Source organism: Petaurus breviceps, unplaced genomic scaffold (genome assembly GCF_028583685.1).
Source record: "Petaurus breviceps papuanus isolate PSGF00001 unplaced genomic scaffold, PetGlider_PUasm1.0 188, whole genome shotgun sequence".
Classification (NCBI taxonomy): Eukaryota; Metazoa; Chordata; class Mammalia; order Diprotodontia; family Petauridae; genus Petaurus; species Petaurus breviceps.
This window is the reverse complement of record NW_027185804.1, coordinates 9,718,303-9,743,074: the sequence shown is the minus strand read 5'-3', so window position 1 is coordinate 9,743,074 and position 24,772 is coordinate 9,718,303. Positions and strand designations below refer to the sequence as shown.

Below are 24,772 nucleotides of genomic sequence, written 5' to 3'. Positions count from 1 at the left end.
GGAGGAGGGAAGTCCGGAGGAGTTGGCGGGTTTTCAACTTTAAATTCCCACACCTAAATCCTCATCTTTTGGATTAAGCTCCGCAGGGTCCCCATTTTTGGCAACAGGGAGTCAGATTTCCAAGTCATCAATACCCCGATTTTCTGCAGCGGTGATGAAGTGCTCCTTTGGTATGAGGCTCTCCGAGACCCCAATTTCTAGCAGCAGGGGCTCCAGTTTCAAGTCATAAATACCAGGGTTTTCGGACACGGTGCCTCCGCCGCCACCTTTTCCTCTAGCTCGGGAAGGTGAGAAGGGTGGGGTGGGCAGGTGGGGTGCCCTCCACTACAGGAAGGCCCTGGCTTGACCATCGGAGGGGAAGGCATCGAAGAGGGGACGGGGTCGCGATCCCAGCCCGCTCGCAGGTATGGGGTGAATCCCTCCTGGACTTAAGCGGAGCCATAAAAAAAGTTTCTTAACTTTTCACCCAACTTCGCGGGGAGGGCGGCGCCGGCCTCCGATTGGCTCGCGGCTCTTGGCGGGAGATTCGGATTGGCCGAGGAGGGCCCGAGCGGGGAGGAGCGGGCCCCGGGGGGGCGGCCCTCCCGGACCCAACCCGTCCCAGCAGCTCGCGCCGACAGCGGGTTAATTTCAAATCGGGGGCTCCGGGAAGGTCACGCGTCCGCCGTTCCGCCACCCTCCCGCCGGGCCACCGACGGACACTCCCGCTCCGCCTTCCACACCCACCTCCGAGTGGCACCTGGACGGACTGACTGACGGACGGGCGGCGGCGCCGGCCGCGGGATCCCGAGGCTCGGGCGGGACGAGGAGGAGGAGCAGCAGGAGCAGCAGAGGCGGCCTCCCTCCTCCTGCCGGGGGCCGCCCACACCGACAGGTGAGGCGGTGCCCGGACCCAGCCGAACCCCCGGCGGTCCCCGGAGGGGCGGCTGAGCCGAGCTGGGCCGGGCGGGCCCGAGGGGGCGGGAAGGCGGCCGGCGGTTTCCCGCCTCCCCCTCCGGCGCCCGCGGAAGGAGGAGCCGAGCTCCCGCGCTGAGGGGGGCGGGGCAAGGGCCGGGGGCTCTCCGGGGGCGCCTGGGGGGGGGATGGGAAGGGGGCTGCTGGAGCTGGTCGCGGCGCGGGATCGCCGACCGACCTGCCCGCCCTCCGGTTCGCAATCCCCGCGCTCGGCTGGGCGGCACCCGCCGCGGCCCGGGTTTTCCCCGCCAAATTTTTAAATCTTAGTCTGAAGGTTGGGGACCGCCCCCTGTCCGGAGGACCAATCGTGGGGCGGCGGCCGGGCCTCTCATTGGTCCGGGCCCGTTACCCTGGAGACCACGAGGAAGCTGTCAAGGAACTGTCCTCAAGGTGGGCGGAGGGGAGGGGCAGTTAGACGGAGGGGGAAGTTCTTTGGGCCCTCTCTAGTGGCCACTGGGAGCCCTGGGGGCGCTCAGCAGGACACCTTTTGGGTTTCCCGGGTAAATAAATGGCTGGGCCGCGAACCGGCGAACCAGCGAGTTACGATAACGAATTAAAAGTCAATCTTGTTTGAAAAAAAATAGTAATAAATGCTTAGCAACAAAGTATGGAGCTGCAAATATCTGCATGGATGGAGAATTCCTTACACTAATTTGTATCTATTATGGTCATCGATGTATTTTTTTAAATCGAAAGTCCTAACTTAAAATTCTTTCAATTGTTGTTTGCTACCTAATCACACTTCCATCTGACTTTTGAAAGTTTATCATTTGGAAATAGCCGTAATTTGAAATTATTTCCATCGTTTGCTGTCTAATTATATCTCCATCAGAATTTTGAAGAATTACCATTGGCAATTGGCACATTTCCTTTGGTTTTTCATTTTTGTTTCAGAGGACTGGGTGATACATATTTCCAAGAAATTCTCTTATGCATCGTATTTTCCCTTTTTTAATTAACTTTCTTCTTTTTCTCTTGAAGGATATTACAAATTTATAAAAAAATAAAATATACTGGCATGTATGAGCCATCATAATTTCTAGGAGAAAATCAGCATCTCTAATTTTTAAGAAAATATATGAAGAGTTTACAAAATGGAGAATGAGAAGGTATTGTGATTTCCATATCTATTACTACAGTTTTAAGTGTAACCCCCTCTTACCTTTACTCTGATTTTCAGGGTTTTTTTTTTCTTTTCAAGAAAATGATGCCTAGATTTTTTTTGGGGGGGGGGGCGGTGTACACGTGGGCTTTACTAAGGACACATTCTCTTCTACACATTTCTCTGTAAAGACAGAGGGGTTAAAAAAAAAACCTAATTTGAACCAATGCAAAAAAAAAAAAAAGGGAAGGAAGCCCTATGGCAGTTTATCCTACATCTGTGAAATTAGTCTATAATTTTCAGTAGTTTAGGTCAAAGACTGACTAATAGAAATGTGGATGAAAAGTGAACATGTCTATCCTAGAAAAGAAGCAAATAACGTACATGGTGTCCCAAAAGTCTTAGTGAAGTTTTTAAACTGTATTTTCATTTTCAATTTGACATTTCCGAGAGGAGTACAACACTAATATTTTGCTGAGTATTCTACCATGAATCCGGTTTCACATGATTACAGAGTTGATTTCTTTTACCAAGGATAATCACTTTTTTTCCAGCTCTCATGTACTATACAGATGAATGCACTATAAACCACAAAAATTATGCAAATAGCTGTACCCGCCTGTTCCCAAAAGTTAAACTTACTCATAAAACAGGAAGATTCAGAATGCTTCTGATTGCCATTAGTTGAAGTGGAATAGCAACCATCTACTTCCTTCTAATTCCCAGAGTTGGAGAAATCAAAGCTATTACTAAATGATTTGTCTCACTCATGAAAAAATCTTCTCACTTGGTCAGCATCTCTGATGTGGATGCTAATAAAGATTACTGTTGTATCCAAGTAAACTTGTACGGATTCTCTTTAATCCAAGAAGGTAAAGTTACTGAGGAGTAAGAACAGATTTGTTTCTGTGTTGGACCAATAATGGAAATCTATCAATAAGTATTTATTGAGCCTCTTTTGTGTGCCAGGCACTGTATTAGGCCCTGAGGATGCAAAACAGCCCCTGTCCTCAAGGAGCTCACATTCTATCAAGGGAGCCCCCCAATAAGTAAACACTAAATTCAAGAGCAGGAGGGTGGGCAATGGGAGATGGGGGCATCTGGGAAAGCTTCATGTAGAAGATGACACTTGGGCAGAATTTTGAAGGAAAAAATGGAGTCAAAGAGGTGGGAATGTGTTCCCAACATGATGAAGACAGCCAGTGCATCCTCCTGGAGACGAGAGAGGAAGTATCAAGGAGTAAGGAAGCTCAAGGCCAGTTGGGCTACAGCAGAGTGTGGGAGGGTGTGTAATATATAATAAAATTACAAAAGTAAGACTGGAGTCAGGTTGTAAAGGGCTTTAAAAGTTAAACAAAAGAGCTTATTTTTGTCCCTAGACACAATTGGAGTCCTTGGAGTTTACTGAGTAGGAGAATGGCTCAGTCTGTCTTGTTCTTTAGGAAAATCACTTCGGTGATTGTGGAGGATGAATTGGAGTAGGGAGAGAGAGCTGAGGCAGGGAGATCATCACGGAGGCTTTTGGTATAGGCCATGTAGGAGATGATGGAGGCTAGAGCCAATGTGGCAGCTCTGAGAATGGAGAAAAGGAAAACTAAGAGATATTGTAGCTACAGAGAGGGTAAGATAGGGAGATTGGTTGGATATGTTGGGCAGGGTCTGGAAGATGGTGGTGCCCTTGATAGAAATGGGGAAGGAGCTCTGAACTGGCAGTCTGATGTGCCAAGTGCTGCCCTGCTTTGTCTCATTGTTATCTGTGGTTTGGATCCCAGGAATTATTCCACTCCCTCTGTACCGAAGTTTCTTGGTAAAGCCGGGTAGTTAGAGAGGGTCATTCACAGATTTCATGCTTAAAAGGACTCTAGGAGGCCATCCCTCTTATTTCACAGATGAGGATACAAGAACTTGCCCAAGGTCATATGGCTAGTCAGTGAGAGCTGGGAGCTGGGGGTTCAACCCTGGTCTCTGACTTCAGATCTAGTCTTCTTTCTGCTGCACTAAAGCCTCTTCTAGCTCTAACATGCTGTGAATCTGTGATCATCAGTATAATACGCTATTATAGAGCTTTGCATCCTACAATTTCTGCTTTAGAAGATATACTTTGATAAGGCTTTGATCTCACCTCTTACCTGTGCAGATTATAACCCATCCACCCCTTATCCTGTGTAATTCTTATCCCTATCCTTCAAAAAATTCTACATAGGGGATACACCCAGTGAGCCCAAGACTATCCTCTGGTATTTAGTGCTTCCTGGACACTGATGCAAGATACAGGCTATCTTTCATTTTTGTTACATGACCAGGCCGTCTTTCAGTCACACCTATCACTGTTGATACGTTTTAGGCTACTGCAGTTAACCAATTAATAAGCATTTTTATGTGCCTTATGTATGTGGAGATAATAGAGACAAAAATGAAACAGTCCTTAGTCTCAGGGACCTTACATTCTACCACAGAAGAAGGCATGCATATGCATATATTTATATATATATATATATGTGTGTGTGTGTGTGTGTACATATATACATATGTATGTGCATATATGTGTATATGTATAAGCATATACAAAATAAATGAATTTTTTAAAGTGAGTTTTTATTGATATCTTCTGTTTCTTACGTGATCATGGTTATCCCAAGTACCCCTTTCTTTCCTCCTCCCAGAGAACCATCCTATAAAACATAATGTATTTTTTAGAAAGGAAAAAAAATATCAGCACAAAACTGATCATTACATTGGAGATGCTGTGTGTGAGGAACGTCAAGGAGAGCTGTTTGCCTGGGCTGGAGACTGCTTAAAGGGAGGACTATCTGATAAAACTGGAAAGTTCCTTAAATGCCAAAAAGGGAGAGTCGATATCTCATTTTGAAAGTAAAAGGGAGTCGCTGGCATTTATTGAGTAGGGGAGTGACATGGTTGCTTTTTAGAGAAATCATTTTGGTCTTCTTGCTCCCAGATCACCCTTAGTAATGCACTTCATTCATGATGACTTTGCCATTCTCTTTGGGGCACCATCGTTTCTAGTTCCCATGAAGTCATGGTGGTCCATGTTAGAAGGGAGAAAGGGAGGAATTAGAATTGCTAAAGGCAGGAATCAAGGAAACCACCTGTGTTAGTTGTGGTTAAGGTGCAAATGGTGGGCCCTGAAATAGCTGAGAATTCCCCATTGTCTGATACTCCTGGCCGGAGCTCTGTTGCCCTCTGCTGGTCAGGAAGTCTGTTGTCCTCTCCTGGATTTGGTTTCTAAGTATGACTGTGGGCCAGCCAGTAACTCGTTCCATATCTCTATTGCCCAACACACCTGGATTCATGCTTGTTCATTATTGTGAGTAACCAATTAATCTATCTCATCATGAAGTACACTATGATAGTTTTGAATCATTTCAAACTAGAATGACTTTTTGAAATGGGTCATATCATTAGATATAGAAAGTTTGAGGCAATGTTTGATTACTAGGTCATCTTGATGGTTTTAGCTGTTGACATGGTGATATTAAATGGTCGTTCTGTTACTGCAATGAGGGAGGCATGGGAGCTGAGCTCTGGGAACAGGAAGGTGGCATGTGCTGTCAATATGCCAAATAAAGGCATTAATCTCTCCTACACCAAGGCTTCCTGCCTATAGGCCAACATACAAAAATAGAGCTAGCCCAGGCTTCTCTAGGGTTATGTTAACCAACGAGGCCCTTACCCTGTGACTGGAGAACTTATTGTATCCACAGCAAAGCAGTTCAGCTCCAGGGAGTCTGGTTTCCTTCGTGACTTCCTGGTTTCTAAGCTTGTGTTCTCCTGTGCTCTGTGTGTTTCTGTGGAAAGTCTTGTGCATTGGTCTATTCTAGGAGCTGTTCTTGATGTGTTAGACACAGACTTTAGCAAAGGACTGTTTAATGAGACTGGTTTATGAGGTCAATAACAGCAACTTGATGATATCTTGGGGTCCTAGGATTTAGAGGTGGAGAAGGCCTGGTCCAATGCCTTAATTTTATAGATAAGTAAATGAAGACTCAGAGGTTGCAGGACTTACCCAAGATCATACAGGCTGTATGATGCAGAGCTGGATTTGAATTCAAGTCATTTGACTCCAAATCTTCCTTGACCCTTCCCTATTTTTTTTGGACAGGTCTTTATCAGAGATCATAGGACCCTACCACATTGGCAGATTGTCAGTGGATATTATCACTTTTTTAAAAATAATCTTCCAGGGCTTTATTTTCTGACAATATTTATAAACCAAAAGATGAATAAATTTAGGGCTAGAACAGACCAAGGACAAGAAATAGATATGGGCCCTGCTGTTGGCATTAATTTCCTTTACGGGACATCATCAGTTAAGGCTGGATGACCACTTGCTTCTAATGTTCAATAGGAGATTCCTGTTTGCATACATGTTGGACTTAAATGCCCTCTGAGGTCCCTTCTGCCTCTTGAGATTCCACAATTTTATCAAGTCCAATCATCTCATTTTGCAGATGGAGAAATTGAGCTCAGCAAAGGGAAATGACCTGCCCAAGGTTACACAGGGTGTGACAGAGCTCGGACTAGAATTCAGGTCTCCTTCCTGTGTTTTTTGTAAGCTCATTAAGACAAAGATGATTATTTGCTGTGATGAATGTAACTTTTTTATTCTCTGATTACAGGAAAATCATTTCTTTGAGCCACATAAAAGAATATTGATAAAAACTCCACAGAAGGAGTCCGCTACTCCAAATTCAGTATTAGCAGAGATTCAGCCCAACTTTGGACCCTTAACAACACCCACAAAACCTAAGGAAATCTCTCCAGGTGAACCATGGACACCAACAGCGAACCTTAAAATGTTGATCAGTGCTGCTAGTCCTGAAATCCGAAACAGAGATCAGAAAAGAGGATTGTCTGACAATAGAAGTGGAATCCTTGAGGCCAAAGATTGTTTACATGTAGGTTTTTCAAGAGCTCAGGATACTGTTTGGCCACACCAGTGAGGATATTGAAAGAATGGCGGCAGGAAGAATTTTTAAGAGATCATTGTCATGGAGCTAATTCAGAATAAGACAAAAGGCTTTAGCCAAAGAAAATAGAGAATTAAGGATTCTGGGATGCTGGTATTTTTAGTACTAAGATTGCTTTTCAAATCTGCCAAGTAAGGTTTGCTAGTATATTTCTTTTTTCAAAGCTTTGCAGCTGTTGGAGCTATAGCACATGGTATAAGTATTAGTCATTAAGGGCAGGTGCCTCTCATAAATCTGTCAAGCCTTATATTTCTATATTTAAAATAATTCTCATCTTCTTGTGCAGGAACATTTATCTGGAGATGAATATGAGAAATCTCAACCAAGTCGTAAAGAAAAAAGTTTAGGATTATTGTGCCATAAATTCTTAGCACGATATCCTAACTATCCTAACCCTGCTGTGAATAATGACATTTGTCTTGATGAAGTAGCAGAAGAGCTCAGTAAGTATATAAATGTGTGTGTTTATATGAATATTTAATAATTGAAGTGACTACACATAGATATGTCTATATTTATAGGGCTGCGTAGTGGTGGTGCAGAGTGCTGGGCCGTTTAGTCAGGAAGACTCATCTTCCTGAGTACAAATCAGGCCTCATATACTTATTAGCTGTGTGACCCTGGGCAAGTCACTTAACCTTGTTTGCCTCAGTTTCCCCATCTTCAAAATGAGCTGGAGAAGGAAATTGCAAACTACTCTGGCATATTTGCCAAGAAACCCCTAAATGGGGTCATGAAGAGTTGGACATGAATGAACAATAAATATATACTCATGGCAACAACAAATATATACTTATGACAACCCATTCTAATCTAAGTAATCTTTTATCATTTGAATATGGCTATATTGAAATGGTAAGTGTCTAAAATAACAATTGAATAGTTTTTATTTGCTGGTATTGCATACTTAGCATATAATTATGTTAAATTAATGTTTGTAGATAGCCTAAGAACTGTGAATTGTGTGTGATTTTCTGCCTATTTTTCTGAGAGAGGAAAAATTCCTTCCTGGAATTCTGGTGAGGGACTTCTCTGTACTTAGAGACTCAGCTTTGGACCCCATTTACATAGTCGATTGCCAGGCTTATACTCTAATCCTTTCCATCTTGTACTCTATTAATATAGCCTTGGAGAACACAGCATAAACTCACTTCCCATGTCTTGAAAAGGCAAATGGAGTCAGATATTTGTGAAGGTATAAGTATATTCCAAAAATGTTCTGTGGCATGTGATTTTTAAAAGAAAGATTTGTAACGTGCAAAGGCAAAAATAGTTTCATGAAGAAAGTGATAACAATAGAAAATCAAGGACCTGGAGTCATAGGACATGGGTTCAAATGCTGCCCATGCTACTTACTAGCTATGTGACCTTGGGCAAGTCACTTCTCCTCTCTTGGTCTCTGTTTCTTCATCTGTGAAATGAGGGGGTTAGACTAGGTGGCTCCTAAAGTATACCCCAGCTTTAAGACTAGGGTCCTATGAGTCTCTAAATATGAAATTTCATCCAGGCTCGGCCTCCGGCTTACTGCATTCACTAGTGATTTCATTACCACTAGCTTTCATCTGTGGGTCTGCTTATCAGGTTTTTAAAGTGGGAATTAACCTCAGTGTTATCATGAAGACTAATGAATTTGTTAAGTTCATTAACTCTTTTTAAACAATTATGGATGCCATGCAGGAAACTCTACAATGTTCTGGAACTTGATACAATCAGCATTTTTCATCCACTTGGTTTTCCTGTGTGGATAGTTAGATCAAACTCTTTTTAAACAATTATGGATGCCATGCAGGAAACTCTACAGTGTTCTGGAACTTGATACAATCAGCATTTTTCATGCCACTGTCCTTCTGGTGTTGTCTTCTGACTACAAACTATGGGACATTAGCGGCTCCAGAGAATTCAAATCGAAAATCACTCAAAGGGCCATGGAGAGGCACATGATGGACAAGATCAGGCTTGTAGCATATTAACAATAAGGAACTACAAAGGAGCAAAGGATACCGTCAAAGAAATATGTGCCAGCAAGAGAAGATGGGTTAGTCACATCACGATAGTGAGGGAGAACCATCAGACCACACTCCTTTGACATCCTTGCAATGTCAAGACAAAGCGAGGAAGGCTGCGCCTCTTGTAATGTGCATGTGGGAGGACATGGACAAAACTCTTCTAGGAATGGTTTGCTTTCTTCATCACTGCAGGGAATGTCTATGAATACGGTCACAGACTGATTGTAATCACCTATCTCTTTGTATTGATGTGATTACCATTATCGATGCAGAGTATTTATTTGTTAATTCTTTTTTTTTAAAGGCCATAGTTGCCATTTAGAATTAAGAATAGCAAACATTGCGACTGAATGAAAGGTATTGAACAAATGTGGATTCTATGTTATTCATTGCATTTCAAAATATTGAATAGTCTAAACATATTAAAATCACAGAATTATTTGTTCTCAGTGTTAACCATAGTTGTTGAAGATGGGCTGGAAATATGACCCATAGATGTATATTTCATGTGTTTTTCCAGTCACATGGTCAATGTACTTGAAGTTAAAACTTCATCAATAAAACTGCAGTTGTATTGATGAAGAAAAAAGCTACTCAATATAAAGTACCTTAAAGAATCTTCTTCAGGTAATTTGAAAGTAATGGTCAGTTGTCCTTTTTTTGTAGATGTTGAGCGTAGACGCATTTATGATATTGTAAATGTCCTAGAAAGTTTGCATATGGTCAGTCGCCTGGCAAAGAACAGATATACTTGGCATGGGCGTCATAATCTCAACAAAACGCTTGGGACTTTGAAAAGTGTTGGTATGGAGAACAAATATGCCGAACAGATCATGATGATCAAGAAAAGAGAGTATGAGCAAGAGTTTGACTTTAATAGTGACAAAAATGAAGAGCCTGCAGTGAAAGCCAGCTCTGGCCAAAACGGACATTCTGATATGTGCTTTGTGGAACTTCCTGGAGTGGAATTTCGAGCAGGTGAGACTTTTTTTGAAAAGAGCAGTTTGCATGGACTTCTTTTTCTCTATAAAGAAAATGGAGACTGGGCGGCTAGGTGGCGCAGTGAGTAAAGCGCTGGCCCCAGAGTCAGGAGGACCTGAGTTTGGTTCTGGCCCCAGACACTTAACACACATGCACAAAAAAAAAAAAAAAAACTAGCCGTGTGACCTTGGGCAAGTTACTTAACCCCAACTGCCCTCCAAAAGGCAAAAAAAAAAAGTTTACTAAAAGCCACTCTTTTCAGCTCATTTTCAAAATTTTCTTATTCTCATGAATGGATTTTAATTTCTTAATCCCTTTCCTCTTTTTTGCATAGCCTCTGTAAACAGCCGAAAAGACAAGTCTTTAAGAGTGATGAGCCAGAAATTTGTGATGCTGTTTCTTGTATCGACCCCTCAAATAGTAAGCCTTGAAGTTGCCGCCAAAATTTTAATTGGTGAAGACCATGTAGAAGATTTGGATAAAAGCAAGTTTAAAAGTAAGTGTGCTGCTAGTGTGTCTTTCTTTGTTTGCTTCAATTTACTGAACGTTTGAATCCAGTTTGAGAATTTAATATAGACTTGGTATATAATCGTGTCCTCTCAGTCCATGTTTTTAAATGTCTTTGGAAGCTGTGATATTGCTGCTTTAGATTAAACAGCTAGGATTCATTTTGCCAGAGATACCTATGTTTGATGCCATAAATAGCTCTCTAATTGTTTTCCATGATGCTCAAAAACACAGTAGGTCTTATCTCTAGAAAAGAGATTTTGACCAGGATATTTAGCATTCAGAGTAAACAAAGAATGATATTTTTAATTTCTTCTAAATTCAGGAAACCACTAGGGGAGGGAGTTCCAGCATATTCGGGAAACCTTAGCTCCTGCCTTCACCCTCACCCTCACTCCCATCCCATGACTCCCTTTGTGGAGGAGGAACAACTTGCATTTCACTGACGTCTTAAAATGGGCTGGAAAAGGAGGTAGTTATGACCAGGAGAATCCCTGAGCAGAGCAGGGAGGGGAGCTATGCTGCCTGCATTCTTCTGCCCACTGGCAATCCCAGCAAACTGTAGAGCAGGGGGAATAGCAAAGGGAGAAGCATGAAAACCACATCTGAGTCACGTCTCTTCTGGGTGAGGCTTTGATGCTGACCAGAGATCCCATTCTGTTGATGGGACCTCCTGCCTCCAGCTTTCTTAGGTGGTATGCAGAATCACCCTGATGTCAGCTGTAGACACATCATGTAGGGTCATAGTTTTAGAGCTGGAGTGGCCTTACGGGCCCTGGAGTCCAACCCCTTGGAATTTCAGAAGTGGAGACTGAGACCCAGAGAGATTGTGACCTGGCCAAGGTTACACAGTCGTCAAATGGCAGGGATAGGCTTTGGAAGCATGTCCTCTGATGCTAAATCCAGTGTTCTTTCTACTGTACCATGACTGAAGAAACTGAGGACGTTAGAAACTGGAGGGGACCTGATAGGATTTAGTTTTATCCCCTCATTTTGCATCTAAGGAAATTGCTCCAAAGAGAAGTTAAATGATAGACCAAGTTGACAGTAGGTAGTGGAATGGTTGGAATGAGAACATTGGCCTCCTGACCCCTAATTCAGTGCCCTTTCTGCCTGATGTAAGTAAAAAAGACTAGTTTCTGTCCTATAAACTAACTGGACATGGGAATACAGGAAACAAGGAGGGGGTGATATGTGCCTGGAGTCTGGGCCATGAGCCACAGCCCAAAGCCGTGAACTCCGAGAGAGAAAGCAAGGCTCACACAGTACTACCTGTTTCCCTTCTTGTCCTCCAAAGCCTCAGGATTTTAAGACAGACATAAAACAAATTGACCAAAGCAAAACCCAAGCATATTTTTTCTCTCAACATTCTGAGGACCGATCTTTTATTTATTTATTTTTTTTGTCATCCTTCCTCGGGTACTTTTCAGGCTTATAGCCAAACAGACTAACATTCATTTTAGCAGCTAAATGCATTATAAGTGTCTTTAGGTTGCCTGGAGAGGTTCTTGGTACAGTGGGAATAACAGCAGGCTCTGAAGTCAGAGGACCTGGGTTCCATTCCTGCCTTTAACAATAACTAAATGTGTGATCCCAGGCAAGCAAGTCACTTAACCTCCCTGATCGCCAATACCTTGTATCAGATTGCTTCTGAGGATCCCTTTCATCTGTTGAATCACCATCCTAAGTCACTTATCCTGCAAAATTGGGACACCAACAGCCCCTCCCTCTCATGAGGATCAAGTGATTGTACTTTGCAAAACTTAAGAAGCAATATAAATATTAGTTGTTACTTTTACTTCTCAGTAAGGCACCCAACAGTCCTTTTATCTTTGACAGCTTAGTAAGAAACATATTTATCTCATAACTGAACTGTTCATATACAATATCTCTACCGTGCTAAGGATAACTGTTCTCTTTATCACCATCGTAATAACAATTTACCCTTATATAGCTTGGTTAAGGTTTGCAAAGCATCATCTTCCCCCAAACCCTGTGAAGTAGAAAGTATAGAGATTCCCTACCTGTTAATGTACCTATAAAGACAGAAGGAAATGGAAAATCAAGGCAATAATCCAGGTCATTTGGGCTAAAAAATCTGCCATTTCCACAAGAAAAAACTGTAGCCTGTATTATACAGATGGGCTACAACAATGTTCCACTCTCCATTTCATTTTATTTGTCTAGACACAGTTTCTGAAATCAGTATAATTTGCTGAATCCCCAGGGAGTTTAGAACCCTCTAGCTCAGCTATGAAGACACTGCTAGATTTGCAAATGGCTACCATTTGCTATGATGGCGCATCACTGGGGAGGCATATGCAGGCTGGCTTTTCAAAAGTGGAGAGTATAGCTTGGTCTTTTAATAAGGCATCTGCATCTTAGGTCATGTCTTATGCTGTTGTCAGAAATGACCAAGAAGGAGCTTAGTGAACTAGAGAGAAAGCTGGTGTCAGCAGACAGAAATTCAGATCCTGTCTAACCCTAACTAGCTGTCCATCCTTACTTCATCTAAGCTTTCTGAACTTCAGTTTCTTTATTTTATCAAATGAAATGATGCCTTGTGGCCTCATAAGCCATTTGTAAATCTTAAATCTCTATAAAAGTGTGCATTGTGATTACAGAGAAAAGCAAAAAGTGGATGATGCTTGTATCCCTATTTCCTTCCCCTGTAAAATTCTCCAGAAATGTTGAAAGACCCCTCAAGAATTAAGCCATTGGAATCTGTAGAATAATCTTTTATGGGATTTACCTCATAATGCCAGCTTCTTTCATCAAGATGTGCTTTTGTTATTCAAAATTCAGTATCACTCATTTAAGGCTCAACAAATCCTTCTTAAGTTTAAAATATTCTTAAAGTTATGCCTATTATTTTCTCACTCCTGGAAAATTAGGTACCAGGTGATGAATTTGGGGGTAAGATGAGCATTTCAGTGTTGCCATCTGCATCATAAACCACAGATGCCAACCTGAAAGGGACTTTAGGCCATCCTGGTCAACCACTCTCATTTTACAGGTTCATGGAAACATGAGTCTTAACAAAAGTTAAATGACTTGCCCCAGTTTACACTGGCATGATTTAAATCTCGGTTCTCTAACTCCATATTGGCTCTTTTCTCCTGTACTACACAGTCTTGCTGGAAGGAACACCTGATGAGATCACATATCTGTTGATATGGTTTAAAAAAACAAGCAAGTAAATATTGTCACTAGAGTAACCTAGAAAAGTAATGTCGTGTTTACTTCTTCAACAATTTGGTTATCTTATATGTACGTAGCACTCGTTTTTATTTGAAAAACAGCCTAAAGGAATCTTCTATTAATTGCTCTATTTACTTGATTCCAGCTAAAATTAGAAGGCTATATGATATAGCAAATGTCTTGAGTAGTCTGGAGCTTATCAAGAAAGTTCACGTTACAGAGGAAAGAGGCCGAAAACCAGCTTTTAAATGGACAGGGCCAGAAATCTGTTCAAATTCCACAGGTGTGTATTTTTTTTCCCTTTTCTGAGCTCTATTATTTTGATTTAATATGCAAATAGAGAAACCTCACCCACCCACTCCCAAAGAGATTGTACAAGCAGACCTCAAGTTTATATTTTGGGCTATCTCTCCCTCCCCTCCTCCTCTCCACTGAGTTCCTTGTTTCATACCTTACTAAGATGAAAGAGGCCATTTGCCTGTGAGCTCCCTCCTTCCCCCTTCTCTACATCCCTTGATGACATTCCCCATTTCCCCCCTTTTTCCTCTTAGTCTCTCATAAAGAAATGGCTCTTTCCTTACCAAAGCCAGTTCTCCTTCACAACCTTTGATCCCAACCCCTCCTGCCTTTGGCAGATTTTGCCCCTAAAACAATTGTCTGTCGTCTTAATTATCTCCCTCTGTACTGGTTACTTCCCTGCTACAAGCAGACAGGCTCACAACTTCCCTGTCCTTGAAAAATCCTCCCTTGACCTTGCCATCCCCTCAAGCTGTTATCATTTATCTACCCTTGCTTTCACTGTCAGACCTCTGAGTCCAGGAAGGACTCAGTCCCTTGGTCCTATTCATTGGTTTGCTTCCATTTCCTCTCCTCTTACTCACTTCTCACCAATAATCTAATTGTTAAATTGAATCTTTTCTTACTCATCTTTTTTCTTACACAGACCTCTCTGTGGCCTTTGACATTGATCCCCCTCTTTTCTTGGATGCTCTGTCTTCTCTGAGTGTCAGTAACACTACATTCTTGGTTCTGCTGCTTGTCTGGCCACTCCTTGTTGGTCTGATTTGATGGAACATCCAGCATCTCTGTCAAACCTCCTAATGGCGGGTGTAACCCAAGGTGCTACGCCCATGGGTCCTCTTATCCACGTTCTCTCTTTGGTGTTTTTATCACCTCCTGTGGATTCACATATCTCTATAGGTGACCACAATATATCCTGTGCTAGTCTCTCCCAGGCTCTACTCATACATCACCAAGTGCCTGTTGTATATTCCACATGGGCAGTCTCACAGACATCTCAGACTCACCATATCTGAAAAAAAAAAACTCATCTTTCGGGGCGGCCAGGTAGCACAGCGAGTAAGAACACCGGCTCTAGTGTCGGGATGACCTGGGGATCGAATCCCGGGCTCATACACTTAGCACCCACCCAGAAACACCTGGCCGTGTAACTTTGAGCAAGTTACTTAACCCCAGTTGCTTAGGGGCGGCCAGGTGGCTCAGGAAGTAAGAGCACCGACTCCAGTGTTGGGATGACCTGGGGATCAAATCTGGGCTCAGATACTCAACACCACACCCAGAAATAACTGGCCATGTAACCTTGAGCAAGTTACTTAACCCCGATTGCTTACAAAAAAAAAAAAAACCTCATCTTTCCCCCAAAACTCATCCCTCTTCCAGACTTTCCTATTTCTGACAAGGACGACACTGTCCTTTCAGTCACCCAGGCTTGCAAACTAGGCCTTAACCTTTAGCCCTCCCTCTGTTACCATTCCATGTTTTTTCCTTTCTACCTCCACAACAGTTTTTGCATCTGACTCCTATTGGCCACCATCCTAGTGCAGACTATCACGGCCTCTCACATGGACTGCTGTAATAGCATCTTTATGGGTCTCCCTTTCATGAGTCACTTCTCTCCAACCTATTCTCCACCCAACCGCTAAGGTAATTTTCTTAAAGTTGGGTTTGACCAAGTTCTTCCTGTACTCAATAAACCTTAGAGATCTGCTGTTGCTTTTAGGAGAAAATACGGGCAGCTAGGTAGCACAGTGGATAGAACACTGGGCCTGGAGTCAGGAAGACCTGCATCCAGATCTGGCCTCAGACACTTCCTAGCTGTGTGACCCTGGGCAAGTCACTTCGCCCTGTTTGCCTCCATTTCTTCATCTGTAAGATGAGCTGGAGAAGGAAATGGCAAACCCCTCCAGTGTCTCCGCCAAGAAAATCCCACATGTGGTCACAAAAACTCAGACATGACTGAACAACAACTGGGGTAAAACAGAAGCTCGTTTCTTTGGCATTGAGGGCGCTACCTACCTTTGCAGACTGATTAATTCCTTTCCTATACTGTACGCTTTTGCTGATCCTTGAATGGAATACTGCGTCTCTCATCCCTCTGCTTTGTATGTCTTCCCATGCCCACAATGTGTTTCGTATCTCTACCTCTCAGAAGCCTTAATTTCCTTCAGAACTCAGCTCAGACACCAGCTTCTCAATGGACCCTTTCCTGATCTTCCCAAATCCTAGTGGCTTTTGTTTTTTTGTTGTTGTTCCCTAAAATGATTTTACATTTCTTGGATATGTATTCTGCATGTCCTATACCTTGTCTCCCTGAATAGGATGTAAGCCCTTTGAGGGCAGAGATCCTGTTTCATTTTGTCTTTGTGTCCCAACACCTAGCACAATGCTTGGAATGTAGTAGGTGCTTAATAAATGGTTATTGATTGATTGACTCTTGCAAATCTCAGTACTTACTCCCTATGATCCTCTTCCTGTGTTATTCCTGTACACATCTTTCATAAATCCACCATCTAGTTTCCAGACATCACAACTAGAGATTACTTCTGTAATGGATCAGTATGGTATTCAGATTTTAGCTTCTTATCTATAATAAATACATGACCAGCCCAATCTTTTTTTTTTTAAGCCACACACATCCTCTCATCATATCTCTTCCATCACCCAGGCATGTTGATAGTATGCTCTAGTCCCTTTATTCTCCTTATTGGGTTTTCTGAGTTTCTTTTAATTTTAAAGATTGTGGCAATCTATAATTCTCAACCATATGTCTTCCTTAGGGGAACAGCGGTTTTTAAAGAGAGAGGCTTATGTGACAGTGGTCCTTGAAATCACTGCCCACTCTCCTAAATTCCATCCAGCAGGATTGTCTCCTCATTTATTCTGAGCCTAGCTCGTTGCCCCTCAATAGCCTGTAATATATATTGATGGATCTTAAGGGGCTGCCCCTACAGCTGTGTATCCTCACCACCTTATAATCTCTTGACTTTTCCAGCATAATCTCCTAAAATACATGAAATGCTTGAAAAACATTGAGCCTTTCAACAACCACCTCCTATTAAGGTGTCTCCTACTAAATGCCTACTTCAAGGAAGTTGTTTCTAGGCAATCAAAGAAAAACAAACATAATTTAAAAATGCAATCCCATCTTCACTTTCAAAGTCCAGGGAATGAAGTATCATCATGAAAGCACTATAGAAAGGTATAAAAAAACTCGACAAACAGAAGGCATTATCGGTGTTCTGATCTTTATAACTGTGACTGGCTGTTTTTCAACATGCAGCCCACTTTACTCCACTGTCAACTTCTAGTTCTTAGTCTGTATCTCTCCACTGATGACAGAATTTTTTTTGATTTTCTCTTTTTTGAAATGTTAGTCTGTACTAGTTATTACTTTAGATATGCTCAAAGGAATATATTAATTCAAGTGCATATTTATTTAACCCACCATATACATTTTAATACATTGATCTCTTTTGTTCCAGTTTCGAGCCCTGTAACTTCCTTTGACTCATCTGATTCGGAACCATCTCAGTCTTCTAAAGAACAGTGTGCTAAAAATCTCTTCTCTACCACTGGGAAACCAAACTTTACCAGGCATCCATCTCTAGTAAAACTAGTAAAGAGTATAGAAAATGACCGGAGAAAGATAAGTTCTGCTCCCAGCAGCCCCATCAAGACCAATAAAGGTAGGTATTTGAGAAAGAAGACATTGGGATGTACCACTAACAATAATAAAGTCTTTCTGCCATAAAGCATTTTTATTGAATTGATTTAGTATCTATTAGATGAATTCAATAAGTTAGAGGATCACAATAGCCTTTTTTCACTCAAACGTTTGCAAATTCTAAATCATGCATGCACCAAGTGGTAGGAAGAGAATTTTGTGGAATTTCATTTGCTTAATGACTCTGGGACAAAAATATGAAATGTTTTGTTACAATTCCCGTCATGGTGGTTTCCTATGGAAGAACATGTCTGTTCTTTGCCTTAATGTACATTGTTCTGTTTTACCAGCTGAGAGTTCTCTGAAGTCAGCACCCTTCCCAAATAAAATGGCCCAGCTTGCAGCTATTTGCAAAATGCAATTAGAAGAGCAATCCAGGTAGGTCGTGGTTTTAATATTGTTCTGAATTAATTTTCTCTGACTTACATGGATTCCTTATTTTATCCAAGAATATTGATTAGACTTAAGAACCAGTAAGATGTTTTTATTGCTCAGCTACTTTCAAATAATATTGGGATTTTAACACAAGCTCCCATAAAAGCACTGATTTTTTTTTTTACTCCAAAACTTGGAACGATAGAATATTTCATGGTGGTTGTTATTGTTTTTCAACGTGCGGGTTTCTATTTTGTTTTTTAGTGAACTAAAAAAGAAGGTGAAAATGCAATTGACAAGACCTTCTATGCACTGTCAATCTCTTGACTTCATAGCCAATGCTGAGCCCAGCAGAACCATGTCTTCCTCTCAGACGCCATCTCTCATTCAGCCACTAGGGGTCCTACCTCTGATCCACAGCCCCTTACCTTCTTCAGTGCCTGTAATTGTGCCTCATGCCCCCTCGGGTACCTCATATGCAATCTATCTGCATCCTCCCCAGGCCCAAACTGTGACACCCCAAAACCTAAATTCCTCAGTACACACTGTTCCCTGTGCTAATGTAACTGGAATTAAAGGTTCTGCCGATAATACTAATGCCCATCTCTTAACTACTCAAATGACCACGGAAAAAGTCACCAGTGATGCGGTCAAGGCTGATGTCCCTGCTAAGACTGGGAAAGCGCTGCCCGCCTCTGAAGGACAGACCCCAAGGAATGAAGACAGAGAACCGGCTGCCGAAAGGTGTTTGAAAAGGCAGAATGCCCTGGAGAATAACAGCACCAAAAAGAAACCCAGAGAGGATCTAAAGGGACTGGACAATGTCCCAGCAGTAAGTGCCATCCTCCCTGGTTCAGACCCAGGAGCTTCCTAGGCTGGCTAGCCTTACCAGCCTCAGAAGCAGCTTCTCAGTAGAGGTGGGAGTGCCTTTCCTGGCATCCCAGACTGAGCCCCCAGCACCTCTGACAGTTAATCTGCCTGGGATCACCACACAAGCATTCTTAACCTTTGTGAGCAAAGCATTACTTGCTGCGCTCTCAAGCAATCCCAGTACTGGCTCTAACCTAACTGTGTTCCTGGCAGTTATATGGGACACGAACACCTGTTAAAGAGGTTGAAGGAATTTATGGGTTAAAGTAGCACCAAGTGAATGTTCGCTTACAACAGTCTCTATAAAAGCAGCTTTCTGAGTCACAGCCTAGAAAGGCACTTACGTATTTAGTGATTGGGAAAGAAATTATAAAATGCCCTCCAACCCAACCCCCTTTTAAAAATTTTTACCATCAATTCACTTCAAAACTACATTTACAAAACGTGTAGAGAGAAAATTTGGTAGCTTTAGGACTTGGGATATGAGGATTTTGTAAGGATCTTGGCATGCTAGGTTAACTTCTCCTGAGTAGACAGATTAAATTCTGTGAGGAAGATGACATAATCTAGTGGAAAACACTACATGGAAATAGAACTGGCTTTTGGTTCTTGCTCTGCTAGCAATGTCTCCTTTGACCTTGGGCAAATTACTTAACCTCACCCCCTGAGTTCCCACACATAATGAGTATCATACTTCTATTCTGGTTACATTTTCAGAAATTTTCTGAAGATATATGAATATTTTATGGACAACAGTGTATATAAATAGGTTTGAGAGCCTCTAAAACACAAGCTGCATGGTACTTATCTATTGCTGGTATGGCTCTAGGTAACAAGTTGTTCTACTTTAGGCTGATTATGGGGCCTCACAATGACCACTCTTACCATGGACATTTTTTTCCCTGATATTCTGATGTTAACATAGTTTCTGAGCAAGAGAATCAGAAAAGGAACTAAACTGCGGATCTCTTTTGACTGCTATTCTCTTTTAAGCTGCTGGGGTATATTTGACAATGGTCTGAAATATTTCAATGAACTTTCTGAAATATTTGACATGAGGTCACAGGACCCTAACATGTTATTAAAGATAGCTTAAGGATTTTATCACTTCTGTTTCATAACCTTGTGAAGCTTGCAACCCTATAGAGTTTTAGGGCTGGAGTGGTCTTTAGAGGAGAAGGAAGTGGGGGAGGGAATAAGCATTTACAGAGTGTCCACTCTGTGCCAGGCACTGGGCTGAGTGTTTTACAAAGAGGCATGGGGTATTATTATCCACATTTTACAGTTGAGGAAACTGAGGGAAACAGGTTATGTGACTTGTCCAGCATCACACAGCTACTAAGTCTCTGAGGAGAGAGTTAAACTCAGGTCTTCTTAACTCCACCCCAACACTGTATCCATTATGTCACCTAGCTGACTCTAAATAGGGATAGACTCTTCTCTGGGTGTGCTTTCAGTAGAGGTTTGTAAGTGGTACTGAATGACCACTTATTAAGAACAGTGCAGAGGGATTACTGGGTTGGGTGAGATGGCCTTGGAGGCCTCACAACTCTGAAATCCTTCAGTTTTAATGTGACTATACCAATTTGGGTACTGCCTCCCCCCACACAGATTGCAGCCCCTCCATACTTCAGAAGGCAGTCTTTATAAGCTGTTATGGCTGGAAAATATTAGTCTTTCATTGTTCAACCTTTATGCCATGAGGCTCCCCTGCTTGGCTAGAGTGGTTCTTCGGTGGAAGAGGGAACAAATCAAATTTCACTTCTGCCACTAGCTAACTGTGGGATCTTGGGCAAGTCATTTTCTTGCACAGCCTTATGTTTCCTCATCTGTAAAATTAGGGACTTGGATTAGATGATCTCTCAGGTTCCTTCTAGTTTTAACTATATATGTTAATTAGTAGTAATATCTAACATTTATACAGTCCCTACTATGTGCCAGGCACTGTGGTAAGAATTTGATAAATGTTATCGCATTTCATCCTCATAACCATCCTGGGAGGTAGGCACTGTTATCTCCATCTTACAGATGACCAAACTGAGGCTTGCTCAGTAATGCAGCTGGTAGGTGTCCGAGGCCAGATTTGAACTAGGGTCTTCCTAACTCCAGGCAGAGCACTCTCTCCGCTGTACCAGCTAGCTGCTCCCCAGAATGAAACACTATCTTACTCTAGTAAAACAACTGTTTTAATAGTCATTGATTGCCATGTAGCATATGATCAAGACACATAATTCATTGCCAGGTCCCACTGAAAGCCTTTTCAGCTTAGTGGGGCTTGCCAGAGATTGTGCTTGGCTAGCATAGTCTCTTATGAAGCCAGCTTAATTGTCCCAGAGCAGCCAGGTACTTGATGGGTGCACTGTAGAATCACGATCGGTCAAAAGCACTTACTTCGTGCTAAATGCCAGGGATACCCCACAAAAAACCCAGTCCCTGTCCCCAAGAGCCTTTAAGCTGGAAAAAGTCTAGTAGACCTTGGAGATTTAGGCCAACCCTCTCATTTTGTAAATGAGGAAACAGGCCCAAAGAAGTTCCTGATTTGCCCAGTTTCCTATGGGTAAAATGAGGAACGGAAGGGCAAGAACTCAGATCCTCAGACACCAATCCCCAGACTGCCACTCTGTTCTATTGCTAGGACTATCTCAGAAAAGAAAAAGGGTCTTGTGGCAGATCAGAGAATGGTCATTTATTTACAAGGAATGTCTTTCATTTTTGCTGGTTTCACTCATGTTTGGGCTGAAATGGGATTTTTGAACATTTGACTGAGTCAGAAATGTTTTCTCTCTCTGGCACTGTGTGATGACAGAGGTGAGATGATGTGATGGTCAGGACTTTTCATTTTCAGAAAGAGCTTGCTAAATTTAGGGAAATTTGGAGTAAAGGTGGTATCTTAGGCAGATGTTGTTTAGTTGTTTTCAATCCTGTCAGGTGCTTCATGATCCCTTTTGGGGTTTTCTTGCAAAGATACTGGAGTGGTTTGCCATTTCCTTCTCCAGCTTATTTTACAAATGAGGAAACTGAGGCAAACAGGGTTAAGTGACTCGCCCAGAGTCACACAGCTAGTAAGTGTCTGAGGTCAGATTTGAACTCATAAAAATGAGTTTTCCTGACTCTATTTCACCACCTAACTGCCGGTCTTGGGCAGATACCCCCATCATTTTTTGAAACTACAGGAAGCATTTCTAATGACTACTTAAAGACCTCAAGGAGTAGAATGTGTTGTTTTCCTTAGGAAACCACCAGAGGACTAAGAAATAATTCCAAAATAATTGTCCCACTAGAAGCCCAATCATGATCAAGGTAGTGTGGCCGAGTGGCCTAAGGCGCTAGATTAAGTTTCCAGTCTCTTCGGGGGAGTGGGTTCAAATCCCACCGCTGCCAGAAATTGGCTTTTAAAATAAAAAAAAAGAATCCTGCTCATGATAAACAACTGGATCCCAGTGGTCAAAGAAGAAAGCAGACAAGATTTTTTTTATTATGTTTGTGTAGTAAAACCACCTCTTGTTTTCCAGACCTTGTTTCCATCAGGATACCTTATTCCTCTCACACAATGCCCGTCACTTGGCACAGAGTCCATTTTATCTCATAAAGAAAATGTAGGTGCTTGTTCTCCAAATAATAGGATCTACAATTCGCCAGTTACAGGTGCGTTTGCTTTAAAACCTGTTGATGTAAAAAAAAAAAAAAAAGAACATTAAAATTGTTTTTACATGTAATTGAGGGGAAAATAAAATAATAAAAAAGCAAAAAATCCATTCATACATGAGTGGATCTCAAGCGTCCTTAAGCTATATCAGCCTCTCAGTCACATGCCTTTCCTTTTAATAGTTTGTCTTCTCCCTTTGCCTTCCAGGGGTCATTCCTGCGACAACGTCTGACCTCACCACTGTGAATTTTCCCACATTTCATGTTACACCTTTGAAGCTGATGGTGTCACCAACCTCTGTAGGAACCGTGCCTGTTGGCAATAATCCATCCCTTCCTTCATCAAGCCACTCCATTCCTGTCCAAAACCCGAGTTCAGCCATCGTGAACTTTACCCTGCAACATTTAGGGCTGATACCTCCAGGCATGCAGGTATCTGCAAATGCCAGCTCGGGCTCTGTTTCAGTATCTCCAAGAATAGAGCCCATTAGCACTCCGTCTGAGAACACAGGGGTGCAGCAAGGAAAGGTCACCAAGCATGAGTCACCTGTGCCTGGGCGTGGTCAGCTGAATGGACACTCCATCACTGGGGCTGCAGGACAGCAGGTAGGACTGTTTACTACTCCCCTTTCATTTGAATGATAGATGAATCATCGTTTGCTATGCTGATAGGACCTCAATGTCATTTTCACATTGGAAACTTTCCTTAATTGGCATTTTTATATTTTTTTCATTTCCATTTTTGGGGTTATCATTATGAAAGTCAAGTGCGCTTATTCCCCTTTTGAGCTTGGCTCCATTGGATACCATCGAGTTTATTTATTCCCTATTTGAGTATGCAAACAACCACTTACGAGTATGAAGGCTGTCTTCTGTACATGTGGTCTAAAAAGCTACATTTGGAGAGACTGATATATTGTTTCTGCTAGATTATACTATGGTTCTTTGAAAATGGCTTCGAGTCAGCCTTTTGACAAAATGGGAATGAATCGATAGATTTCTTGGCCACACCCCAAGCATGTAGACCTATACCTAGCAATCTAAGAGGTGTGGTAAACATAGAGAGGTCCTTCCCTTCTCATTTATAGAGTCTACCAGGGTACCTGATCCTCCCAAGCCCAAGGTTTCAGTGCAAAAGGTGCTGTTGCCTAGATATATTGTTTATCATCTTGCTTCAGTGAAAACCAGGTGAAAAACTTGTCATGATTTGCATAGCAGGTTTCTAGATATGCTGTATCTCCAACATTTTAAATGTGAGACCAGGCTGATTCTTTTTTTTTAAGCTCCCAGGAAACATACATTTAGTCTTGACCAGTTTTCTTTTCCATTTCTTTCCATTAGCCTGTCCCAGTGACCCCCAAAGGGTCACAATTAGTGACTGAAAACTTCTTCCGAACACCGGGAGGACCAACTAAGCTTCTGGCTTCGACTGGTGAGGATTTGGATGGTGCCCACAGCACCTCGCTGGGATCTCTCTTTGTCCCACAGAGAAAGCTCGAAGTGTCCACAGAAGATGTCCACTAATGTAGTCAACCAAACCTTGATGTTTAATAAAGATTGGAATTCATAGGAAAAAAGTTTAGCACAAAAGATATTAACAGACTTATTTGGAGAGCAGGTACTACCCCAGAAAAGTTGTAAATATGTTTAATGACTGATTAATGCAGAGCAGACTCTTATTTTAATGTGTGTATATGTATACATATATATATATTTGTATAAGTACAGCTTTTAATAACTACAAAATTAATGAAAAATATTGAACTCAGGTACATGACCTTCTGGGAAAGATTCATTATTTCAATGAAATACTCTGTACCTGTGATATCCCACAGAGTAACTGTTCTTAGTTACAATTTACTCTATAGAAAATTAAATTATATTGGCATATCAGAACAACATTCTACTGCACTTTGCACAAGAAGTGCAATGTATATTATTGTATTTCTAAATAGGTGGGACTATAGCTATATTTTGTAATGTCTTTGATCCCATGTTCTTGCAGTAATGTCTGTTGTAAAGGTAGGAATGAGTCTTAATCAAGTCTATGAAAGAAGGAATTATTTATATAATGTATTTTTAATCATAAATTGTTCAAATTAAAACTTTTCTAAAACAT

The 24,772-nt window shown here is 41.8% G+C and overlaps 1 protein-coding gene across 3 annotated transcripts; it reads left to right on the top strand.

Moving 5' to 3' along the window:
* E2F8 (E2F transcription factor 8) lies at window positions 1-24,772 on the top strand. 3 transcript variants are annotated; one of them, XM_069091279.1, is made up of 14 exons: window positions 1-874; window positions 1,222-1,344; window positions 1,936-2,063; window positions 6,694-6,972; window positions 7,331-7,487; window positions 9,717-10,028; window positions 10,366-10,527; window positions 13,885-14,022; window positions 17,522-17,725; window positions 18,054-18,141; window positions 18,403-18,970; window positions 22,521-22,653; window positions 22,862-23,259; window positions 23,995-24,772. In XM_069091279.1, the coding sequence occupies exons 3-14, from the start codon at window positions 2,049-2,051 to the stop codon at window positions 24,175-24,177; spliced, it is 2,637 nt and encodes an 878-aa protein (XP_068947380.1). In that variant the 5' UTR covers window positions 1-874; window positions 1,222-1,344; window positions 1,936-2,048; the 3' UTR covers window positions 24,178-24,772. The 3 variants fall into 3 exon arrangements, with proteins under 3 accessions (XP_068947380.1, XP_068947379.1, XP_068947382.1); XM_069091278.1 differs by lacking the exon at window positions 1,222-1,344; XM_069091281.1 differs by lacking the exons at window positions 1-874; window positions 1,222-1,344; window positions 1,936-2,063 and having other exon boundaries at window positions 6,701-6,838.